This window comes from Octodon degus, unplaced genomic scaffold, assembly GCF_000260255.1.
Source record: "Octodon degus isolate 3935 unplaced genomic scaffold, OctDeg1.0 scaffold00300, whole genome shotgun sequence".
NCBI classification, from domain to species: Eukaryota; Metazoa; Chordata; class Mammalia; order Rodentia; family Octodontidae; genus Octodon; species Octodon degus.
This window is the reverse complement of record NW_004524876.1, coordinates 289,758-301,390: the sequence shown is the minus strand read 5'-3', so window position 1 is coordinate 301,390 and position 11,633 is coordinate 289,758. Positions and strand designations below refer to the sequence as shown.

Genomic DNA, 11,633 nt, shown 5'->3' with positions numbered 1-11,633 from the left:
TTTTTAAAATTCTTGATTACATAGTTTCACATATCTGGCACAAAGAGGAAAACATTCCATCAAATAATTGAAACAATATTAAAGTTCATGATAATATTTTAAATGAATACTATATTTCATCTACTATGCATGGGAATGTTTTAAAATGCTTTTCTGAACATCCTGCACTGCAGCAGACTCTTTCCAGTGCCTTTGAAGGCAACTCTCATGCACTGGAAAGAAGGTGAGATTGGGCAGAATGTCCCTAAAAGACTCTGAGCCACCCAGATGAAAGGTGCTATTTTAGTACAAAGTATCAAAATAATTCTGATATATTTAACAGCTCTACTTATTTCAATGCCCCTGCTTAAATCATCCTCACCTATTGGGTACTTTGAGGCATAATCCTAAAGTTTCCCCAGTAGGTTGTGTTTAACTTCATTTTATAAAAATAGTACAGTAAAAAAAAATATCCGATTTGGAAGATTCCATACATTTTCTGTTCTACTGCTGTAAACAGCAAAAAGTCTCCTTATTAAAAAGTCATGTAAAAGGCTAACAAAAGATAGCTGTTGCTGAAGAGGTCGAAAAGATTCCCTTCTCCAGAAGCAGAGCTTCCGGAATGCTTCCTTGCCTGACTGTACAGCCCCGGGTCTCGGCGCCGGGCTGGGAGGCATGGCTCAGCCTGTAAGCTGCCTCCTTAGATGAGGCCTTTGTCCAGCAAACACAACTGCAGTAAAAGACAGCTGCTTAGAGGGAAGTGTTAGTCTCTGTTCTAAAGACATCTCTAGGTAGAATTAAAGCAAAATATATGGACTATGGAGGAATGGTATTCTCTTTCTAAAAATTACCTTAAAATCATCATATAGGTGTGCGCCACCATGCCCAGTCTCAATCACCCTCCCAGTGCGCCCCGGGTGCTGGGCCAGCACGGCACGCCAGGTATCAGACCTCATCAAATATATTTTCTATTTTCAATTTTTAATTTTTATTTACACAAGCAATGCCAGAATATAGCTTTTTTAAAATCAAGTTTTATTGGTTTTTAATATCTATTACATCCCCACCTGAATCCCTGAAAATCTTATTCCCTTCCTTTTGCCACCTCCTGTCTATGATCTTAATGTTTACAACTCCAGTACTATGCCAGTGTTTGTAAAAAATTTTTCCAATTACTTGTTTCTTTATAATAGATTTGGTTGAAACATTTTTAAATAAAATACACTGCTATGAGAAAATAATATAGGTCTATTACAACGAGAACGTTTACACGCTCCACTTGTGCTGCTACTGAGCTGTGTGTGGGTTATCAGATTTCTCATGTTGTGACTTTGACACTTTCCTACCTCTCTCCTTGGAACTGAGAGTTGGCCTGACTAAGCTGTTCCTTCCACAACAGCGGAAGAAGAGTTATCCTTCCCCAGTGCTGACTACTGAGGAGCTCCCCACCCCAGGGCTCTGTGAAACTTGTTTTGGTTTTGGTTTTGTTTGGTTGCCATACTGGAATTGAACCCAGGACCTTCATGATGAGCTACAACCCTGACCCTTTTTCATTCTGAAACAGAGTCTCACTAATCACTAAATTGTCAGTCTGGGCTTGAATTTACCATCTTCCTGCCTCAGACTTCCAGAGTTCTGTGAATACAGGTGTGCACTGACCTATCCAGGAGATTGGACTCTTCTTTGAGCTTCACCCATGTCTGCTGAAAACCCCAAATAGTGGTAGTGAACCTATGGCAGGTGTGCTGCAGTGGGATAATTGTGTGGCTGAAAGCTCTAACTGCTTCAGGTTCACCATCGCTGTCCCAGAATATTTCCCCACTCTCCCAGTCCTTCCTTTGCATCCAAGATCCTCATCCTACTAGACTGTACACCTGGGCAATGAATGACATAGCTTCCGGTGTCAGGAGCAACGGAAACACCTGCTTTCAGACTATTTCTCTAACCTATCCTTGTTATCTTCCATTTCCACATGACCTCCAGTTGGCTGATTCCAGATATCACTGGGAATTCAGAACCATGAACACCAGGAGTAGCAGAAGTCAGGGATACAATGACTCTTTTCATTTTTTCCAGTACTGCAGATTGAACCCTGGGCCATTGTACTGACCTACATTCTCAGCTCTTTTTATATTTTCTTTTGAGACAGTATCCTTAATTTTCCCAGATTGGGCTTGAATTTGTAGTCTTTTTGCCTCAGCCTCCCAGAATGTAAGGATTACAATCATGCACTACCACCAACAACTAATGTGTTTTGAAACTTGAATAGAAAAGGAAGTGAGACACTCAAAATATTAGAGAATAGAAAGAATTTGAGAGATGAGAATTGGCAAAATCATCATGACAGTCAGACAAAATAGGAGCGAGAGAGACTGGAAACAGGAATGAATCTGTGGGCATCAGAGACCCAAATCACCACAAGAAAAATTGGTCCATATTACAGAGAGGAAACATCCAAACCATGGCTCAGTTCTGCTAAGCAGGCATATTATCAAACTAAGCTGCAAAATATGGGTCATATATTCATGGCGCCATCGTCTGATCCTAATATGGCTATACAAATACATTCATACGCCAGAAAAATTGAGGTACATGACTCTAATTTTGTTAAAAATGTGCATAAGTGTATATATGAATCTGTGTATATATAAGCTATGTATACACACTTGTACATTGATCTAGCTACACACACACACACACACACACACACACACACACACACACACGTTTATCTTGTTCTCATTGCACGTGAGATTCACTCTTAAGGAGCAAATGTACTCTCAGTGTGCTAACACCATGTTTCTGAGGCTACCAGTTGAAAATCCAGGTTTCAGACTAGGATAAATTCATATAAATAACAATGCCCACCTCTCCTTCCCATTATTTTTTTTTTTGCAAATACTTCATGATTATCATCAGAATAAGTAAAACCTTTCACTTAGAAATCTAGCAAAAGAAGTGATATGAGGTATAATGGTCATCATCAGCCCTCATCGAAGTTTCCAGTTCTTCTCAGGGTCCTATTGTCATAGGGGCCAAAACATCAGAGAAGAAGGGTTTAATTTGAAAGAAAAAGTCTGAAACACTTATTCTCCACAAAAGCTATACTAAGCCTCCTTTGCATTTAAAGAATGCATAATCAAGCTGAGCATGGCCCTGAAAGTCTGTAATCAGATTTCCTGACTCTGAGTTTGAGGCAGGAAAAATGCAAGTATTGGGGTTTTTAAAAAATTTATTTATTTATTTATTTGGTACAGTGTCTCACTACCCAGCTTGGACTCATAGTGATCCTCCTGTCTCAGCCTCCCTAGTGCTGTGATTATAGGCATGCACCACCTCACCTGGTTTCAGTGGCCAGCACAGCATGTGGTACCTGGGATCAAACCGGGTCCTTGTGCTTGCCAGTCAGGCACTTAGACCACCAAGTTATCTTCCCCACCCAAGATTGAAAGCTTTTTTCCCCCAGTTCTGGGGATAGAACTTGGGACCTTGAGTTTGCCAGGCAGATCCTTATGACACTGAGCTATCTCCTTGGCTCTATAAGATTGCAAGTTTGAGCCCAACCTGGGCAACTTAATGACTTAGCAGGATCTTGTCTCAAAATAATAATAATAATAAAAAAAATTAACAATGGAATGGGACATAGCCCAGTGCCCAGGCCTTAGATTCAATCTTCAATACAAAAAAAAAATGTGTAATCAATTAATTAATAAAAGAACTACTGATAATTGAGATCTTATAATATTGCATTGGTTGACTTCCTAAAGGATTCCATGAGATAATCAGCAGTAACTTGGTTTTAAATTTAAAAATACTCAAGGTAGATCATTGTGGATTGGATCCAAGATTTACAGCCTGCAAGTGAAATGCAATAAATAAATAAATAAATACCAGTAACCAAAACTGAGCATGGAAACTCTGTCTGGATTGAAAGCTAGTGGCCCTCCCTGCATTGAGGGCTCCTCAATCCAGCCCTCTGAGCTGGGGGACAGCATTCCTTCCTGTGTTCACTGGACTGCAACACTTTGCACCTTGGCTCCCTAATATGACGTGAGGAACTCTTTCCCTCCCAACTTCCCACATTACCACCTGAATCATCCTTCTAAGTAATCAATGAAGCTGAAAAGACAGGAGGGCCTGCTGACTCTGGCTTCCTGAAATGCTGTCTGAATTGTCAACAATCCTACCCACTTCCTATTGCAATAAGCACTGGCTTCCTCAGCACTACTTCCTGAAGAGAAGGAATAGAGGTCTGGATGCTACACTGTCTGCTGGGGAGGCTGAAACAGGAGGATCACTAAGAGTCTGAGCTGTGTAGTGAGACCCTGTACCAAATACATAAAATAAAAATAAATGAATGAATAAATAAATAAATAAGCCAATGCAGCTTCCCCTGTGATCTTTTCTCAAATTTATGAGTAGGATCAGTAGCTTTTGCCTACGCTCAACTCCTAATTTCTTAGAATCATCTCCTTGGGGTCCCAAATCAGTCTGGCAATAAAACCTGTTGCTAGACATGAAATTGGTGACTCTGATGAATTTGAGATCAAAGAGTAATTCAGGGCCTAGGCCACAGAATGGCCACTGAAGACCTTAAGTGCCCCTGACTGCCACTTGTATGTTATGTCAGGGACAGTGTTGCTTATGCTGTGTAAGGATGTTAGTGCTAGCTGATCCTACATATCTTATAAACCCACAGTTGTAAATCTTAGACATTATGTTCATGATCTCTAAGTCTCTAAGGGAAATACAACTTTAGGTCCACAGTAGAGCCCAAATTATCAGTTATAGAAAAGCATACACATTACAATTTACAACGCTAACACTAATCACTGGACAGACAAAATAATGTGAGTATCTGAACCTTTTGGGGGCACAACAAATTGCATTTGCCTGTGAAATATTTATTATACACATGACTGCCAGAATTAAGGCCACAACCCTATAGTAATATTATGAAACACTTCTAATCCTTCTAAGGAAGTATATGACAGTTAGTATCTCAAATGAAGTACATGATAGTTAATGTATTTAATATGCACCAGAAAATAATAAAAGTCATTACGAACTTCATAATTATATTGAAAATTATACTTCTTTGGTCAACAAACCCATGTTCAGATTTTATCATTATAACAGGGACTAGACAATGTAATAAATTTTATATGTATTACAACATCTCTTGCTACTTATTATAACCCAAGTGGAACACTCGTACAAAATGAAAAAAAAAAAAAACCTAATCATGTATACATAATATGTTGTATATAATTTGAAATATTTTCTATCTTAAAACATGGTTTTACTTTAACAAAGCTGAATAACCATTTGGTTTTCTTATAGTTCAAAATGGAATAAACATTTTTTAATGTAATGAATGACAACTGTGTGTGTGTGTGAGGGGGTCCTGGAGGTTGAACCCAGGAATTGCACACTGAGCTTCATTTCTAGCCTTCTATTGATTCTTATTTTGACACATGGTCTTACTAAGTTGTTGGTTGTCAAGGTTAGGCTAGAATTTGTACTCCTTCTGGTTCAGCCTTCCAGAATTCCAGATGACAGAATGCATGCCTGTACTTTTATGCAAGAAACCAGTAACTATCAAAGGCTCTTTTTTAATGTTAAGTTAAAAAGAAATTTGACATAGACTACATAGTCTTATAATTGTATTTCCTTCTGAATGAATATTTGTCTGTCACAGGTTTCTCTCTCCTTTCATTAAAATTCTATGAATTTACATTTCCAAAAAGAGATTAGACTACTTTTTAGTAGGTTCTACTTGCTTTAAAAATGAAAATTTTCAGAACAAATGTGAATTTTATTCAAGTTCTCCAAAGATCATTTTAGTGAACCTTTTTATAAAACAATTGCCTTTTCAAGTTTATTGCTATCCTATCTACAATGAGATTTTTTTTATCATGAGGTGTCTCAAATTACATACTCCATTTTAATAGAAGTCCATCTAATTAATTGCATTATAGTGACTATTTAGACTTCTAAGTCACTACATTTGATCTGTAATGGAGGTTAAGTTTTGAAGAAAAATTCTCTACAATATTTATGTATTGTAAAGAGAATGTACTGTAGTTGGTATAGATAAGCAGATCTAGAAAAATTCTTCTTAAAAATAATAATGTTTTACAAATGGTTTTATACTATGAAGACAGAAGACTAAGAAAAGAAAGACACAGGTAGAGAAAAAATCAAAACATGCCCCTACTCACCAGGTGTGAAGTTGTAACGAGCCGAGAATCCCATAGACTCCAGTTCTCCATCAGCAAAAAATTTAATCCACAGAAATCGTCCACTGGATTTTATAACAGGTGGGTTTTGTTGCCCACAAAAACGTCCAATTATTGGAGAAAAGCCAAAAGGTCCATCTCTAACTTCAATGTGATCAAATTTGCACTCCCAAGATGGTTCAATCGAGTATTTTTCATCAAAGTAAAGTTCAATGCACTGTCTTGGGGCAGCTGTGAAAAAGAAAGATTATGCTTTGAAGGCCATTTCTTAAATATTTAGGTGAATATTTTGGATTCTTTTACAGGTTTTATTTGGACCTTTTTCAAATTCTGCTGATGCCACACGCAGAAATACAATAAATGGAGATGACACTTATTATTCTTGACACTTAATATTTGAAAGAATACTTTCATAAAAATGCATAAGGTAAATAAATGCATAAGGTCCTTAAAATTGATAATGTAGCACAAAAGTATTCTCATAGAACTGTCCATAAATTTAACGTATCACAGCATTTTTGCAAATGGCTGCTAAGCAAAGACGGAAAGGTTGTATGTAGTCTGAAGTACTCAGATATAAGGTCAGAAACCACTTGAGAACTGCTCAGCATAGAGTTATATAATCATTCAAGGAGCTCCAGGCAGGTGTCCCAACAAGATTCCAGTGTACATACAAGAATATCAAGAGGAGTGTTTCTAGAACACAAAGCTGATCCTGCACACCCAGCTTATTAATTTGACACATCTCCATCAGCTGCAGGGAAGTGACCAACACCCTTGACCAGCGAGAGCCTTCCTGACATCCCAATTTCGGGATTCTATCACCCCACAAGGATGCCAAACTCAGGCCACTTTAACACGTCATATTTTCTACGATAGTACATTCTTTCAGGCTGGTATGTGTTTCTCTCACTTTCTTTCATATCTGCATACATACAGTTTAGCTCTTTTTCATTCAAGAAGATCTTGTTTAAAGGAAATGCCTCCTACATCTGCTTGTGCAAGGCAAGACTGATACTTATTTGCTTTATTTCTCAGCACAGTATTGGTCACTGAGAATCCCTCCTCCCAAATCTTTCTGAGTAAATTATAAAATGAACTTATCTTCATAAATGTTTTTATAGCTCTCTAAAAACTCATGGAAGAGTCATATGGGGTTACCAACCATACAAACCACCATTTGACTCTATTATCTATTGTTCTCCCAAAATAGACAAAGCTCTATAATATTCAGACAAGATACTCCAGAATGGCCATAATATTTGTGGAAATATCAGTGCACAGTTATCCAGGGTGTTCCCCAGCTGCTGCTTTGAGAAGCTAGTGTGCTTCCCTGCCCTCTAGCAGGCACTAAGCCCTCCGGCCCTCTTCAGGCACTAAGCTCCCCCAAACCGTAGGAGTTTGGCCTTGGCATGGCACAGCCTGCTGCAGATGTGCTCTGCAGCCATCCTGAAAAGTGTCCTGAACATCATCCTTGATGATCTAAAAGTTCAATCACTCTATGCATGGATGTCAAAAGTTTAAAAAACTTATAGAATAAAATATAATTGTACTGCTTTTCAGACATAAAATCAAAGATCGGTAAAAGGCCAGTTTGTGTCAAAAGATTATTTTATGAAATATTTTTAATCTCTATCAATATTTCTTACTTGTTGGACATTGAAAAGAGACAACTGTGATACTTATAAGAAAAATCAGGAATAACTTATCTAACATTAATGTGTATCACAAAGGTCGGCACACACAGAATCCAAAACAGTGATACAATTGAGAAAGTTTCTGTTAAATACTTGAAATCTGGAAATTTGAGCACATCCTATGAAATCATCTGGAAAACTAAGCATTAATGTAGAAGAGGCAAATGCTAAAGCAACTGAATATGCTTTGAATTTAGCACTAAACATGCTCTTTGTATGCACTACTATTCCACAGACTATATCTGCTTATTCATCTTCTCTTCAAAAAGCCATCTGGTAAGTCTCTGGCAGGGGAAAAAATATTTAAGAACGTGGGGTAATTCTCTTAGAGGTATAGAATTTATATATAGGAAAAGGTAAGGAAATGAGAATGTGCCATGCTAATTTATTTAGATATTTGTCTATACTCTGCAGTTTCTTCTATTAGCAAATATGTGACTCTCTTACATAAGTTTATTCCTACCTTCAATTTGTCACTTAGGTTCTGTGCCACATGGATAAACAAACCAAATGTCCCTTTGACAAGGTGACATCACCTAGGCCTTTTGGTGGGACACATTGTATGTAACAATTTATTTTCCTTTGATCCAGCATGTTAAAGTTAACTACATACACAGCCAAGTGAAAAGTCCACTAGCTGAATTTTAGGAGGTGGTAAATTAACTTTTAAAAATCATCATGCCATATAATGCTTGTAAATTTAAAAAGTGAATGATTATGGCACAGATGAACCATTGCAGCTTTCTAGGTTCAATTCTTTCGGCTTTTTTTTTTTTTTCACATTCAAATCGCTCCGTTCACAGCTACCTCACACGTTAATATTTTGCCTGAGCTGTGTGGGATTAAAAAAGGAAAACAAAATCTAAGGTTCTTTTATGAAAATCCTCAATCCATTTGTGAATTGTTGGACATGTTCTGCACTATGGGCACTTTCACTTGCATCATGCACATGTATATAGTTTGCTTCCTCCAATTTTAGTACATTTTAAGACCACCAGAAGCCCACAAAAGTCCACATGCTTTTTATGTGACTGAGATTCTACTTGTACACTTTGTCACAGACTGTTGAACTATAAGCAATTTGATCAATTACTTGTTCCATTTTGTCTTTTTTATATTTACTTTTTCTTCTACAAAATAAGGTTACCCAATTTTGAAGTCAAAGATGTACAATTTACCCTTCTATTGACAAACAAAAACCAAAAGCGTATATTACCTGTCCAGCTTGGGCCCCACTGTTCACAAATACCATCATTGCCCTTACTTCTTCCACTGGGAGCTGTGCCATCCCAAGTGGGCCACTCAAATTTTATCATAAAATCACATATATCCCATTACTTTATGAGACATCTCCATAAATAACAAAATTGAACACAGTTTTCTACATAAAACCTTTTTCCCCCACCTGGATTTCTTCTCTGGTATGGCATTTCCATTGAGTAAATAGTCAGAAAAAATCCCTTATAGTAGTCCTGGGATTCTCTCCTCTCTCCCAACATCCCATATCCTACATTCTAAATGCTTCACATTTCTGCCTATGTATCACCAGTACTGCTTCTTTGGTTCAGGATTTTACTATGACTTGCTCAGTCTTTTGTGAAGGTTTCTGATTTCATGTTTTTTCCTTCATTACTTCTTCAAAAACCTCACCTTCCTATTTTTCTATGTAACTACTTCCAATGGCACCCCACTGTCTACCACTTAATGTCATGCTGGGACAGATGAAATGTCAGATTTTCCTTCCTCTGAGACCACGTGTCTCTACTCTGCTCCTCTCTTCACTAATGAAGAGGCACTTGGTGTCTTTAACCAACATTTCACATCTCAGAACTTCTATACAGAAGATGATTGCTTCCTGAAGGCTCTTTAAAAATGAAGCTAACGTCTCTTCCTCAGTTTTCACTTTAATCTTTCTAATCTACCCATTCTGTGCTACATTTGAGGTCCCTATGTACTGCTTTCCAAAAGGGGCATAATCTCCAGGCCATATTGTAAGTACTGTACATATTCAGCTGTTTGTTCAAGACTTTCTAAATACGTCTAGAAGAGTAGCTGCTCAATATTAGTTAAGTGAATACATAAAATGTTTCAAAAGGGTACAGTCAGGAGTGCTGGTACACACCTTAATTTTAGCACTGCTGGGTGGCTGAGGCACAAGGGTTGCAAGTTTGAATCCAGCCTAGGAAACTTAAAATGGACCTTGTCTCCAAATAAACACTAAAAGAGCAGCTGGTGATTTAGCTCAGTGCAAAGTTCCTAAGTTCTAACCCTAGCGTTCCCTTCACCTCAAAATGTGCAAAATTAAGAGTTATACTAAAAGGAGGTTTTATTTATTTTATTTTAGCTTTGACCTTGGTATAACTATAGATCCATGAGAGTCTGTACATAATATTAAATTAAAATGCTTTTTAGTTACAGGTATCATTATTAACAATGAAGGTATAACTTATTTCTGAATTAATCTTCAGTTGATTTTATTCTTTGTATAGTAATTTAGAGTTTTAAAATATTGATGTTTTAAAATACAAATTATGTCATGTGAATTTAAGCAAGGTATTTAACTTTTTGTATCTATTTCCAAATAAGTAAAACAGAGTCAACAAAAATAATTAGAGGGCAGGCCAGACAGCACCACAGACTAAAGCTTTTGCTTAGGCAGGAAGCAGCAGGGGTTTGATCCCAGGCACCCGAACTCCAGGAGCACACTGAGACAGTGATTGAGATTGGGCATGGTGGCTCCACCTGTAATCCCAGCACTTGGGAGGCTGAACACAGGAGAATCACTATGAGTCCAATCTGTGTACTAAATAGATTTAAAAGAAAAAGGACAAGTGGAAAGGAAATAGTCTCACCTCAAACACTACAATGAGGAAAAGAACCATTTCTTAAATAGAAATTCTTAAAATCAGTTGAGCAAAATCTCAGTATCTTATGACAGTGTTCTTAAGTAAATTTGTCCCTGGTTTTTAAATGGATATTAAGCACACATAACTTTTTCCTTAAGGTACCTTAATGCATGCGGAAAAGGTTACCAAGTCTAGGCAACTCAGAACCAACACAAAATATTGAAATTTTTCAACATCACATAAAAAGTTCACATTTATGAAAAAGCTGTATTTAGCAGAAGTATTTTAGGGAAAGAACTATGAATGTTTTGAGAAGTGAGTGTTCTTTTTAGTAATATTTCAACATAAAAAATGATGAAAGAAATGACTATGTATTAGGACTCTGACTTTTCAATTAACATATAATTCCCTTTTCAGTAAAAGAGATGGTAACTGCCATTTAGATTAATATTTAGAAAACATGGGTTATCAGTTCTTTTCTGGAACCAATGGTTTTTATGCCTTAATATCATTAAAAAATAACATGTATAGATTATTCTAGACCTTGTAAAACTAATAAAAATATTACTTTCTTTTCACTTTAGGTAATAACCATTCCACTACTTTAGAACTGTAAATCAAAAGCTATAAAATAGTCTCTTTAGTTGTTGATTGATTTTTATTTCCCAGAATGTTTGTTCATAAGCCATTACTAATAATTTCAGTAATTAGCCTGATTCCAGATTTTACAATTGTTTGCTCCACCCAGAAATATTTGTGCTTGCTACTTTCTTTGTAAAGTCTAGGGCCCTAGGGAGACAGCTCAGTAGAATAAATGCTTGCCTGGCAAGCTCAGGGTCCTGAGTTCAATCCCTGGTACTGCCAGGAAA

The 11,633-nt window shown here is 37.0% G+C and overlaps 1 protein-coding gene across 2 annotated transcripts in view; it reads right to left on the bottom strand.

Annotated features, from left to right (window-relative positions):
• Neto1 (neuropilin and tolloid like 1) overlaps positions 1-11,633 on the bottom strand; it is a 116,555-nt gene that overhangs the window by 101,918 nt on the left and 3,004 nt on the right. For both annotated transcript variants that reach the window (XM_004647309.3, XM_023707580.1), the window contains exon 4: positions 6,204-6,452. In XM_004647309.3, coding sequence (XP_004647366.1) covers positions 6,204-6,452 — 249 coding nt within the window. The remainder of the gene's footprint in view (positions 1-6,203; positions 6,453-11,633) is intronic.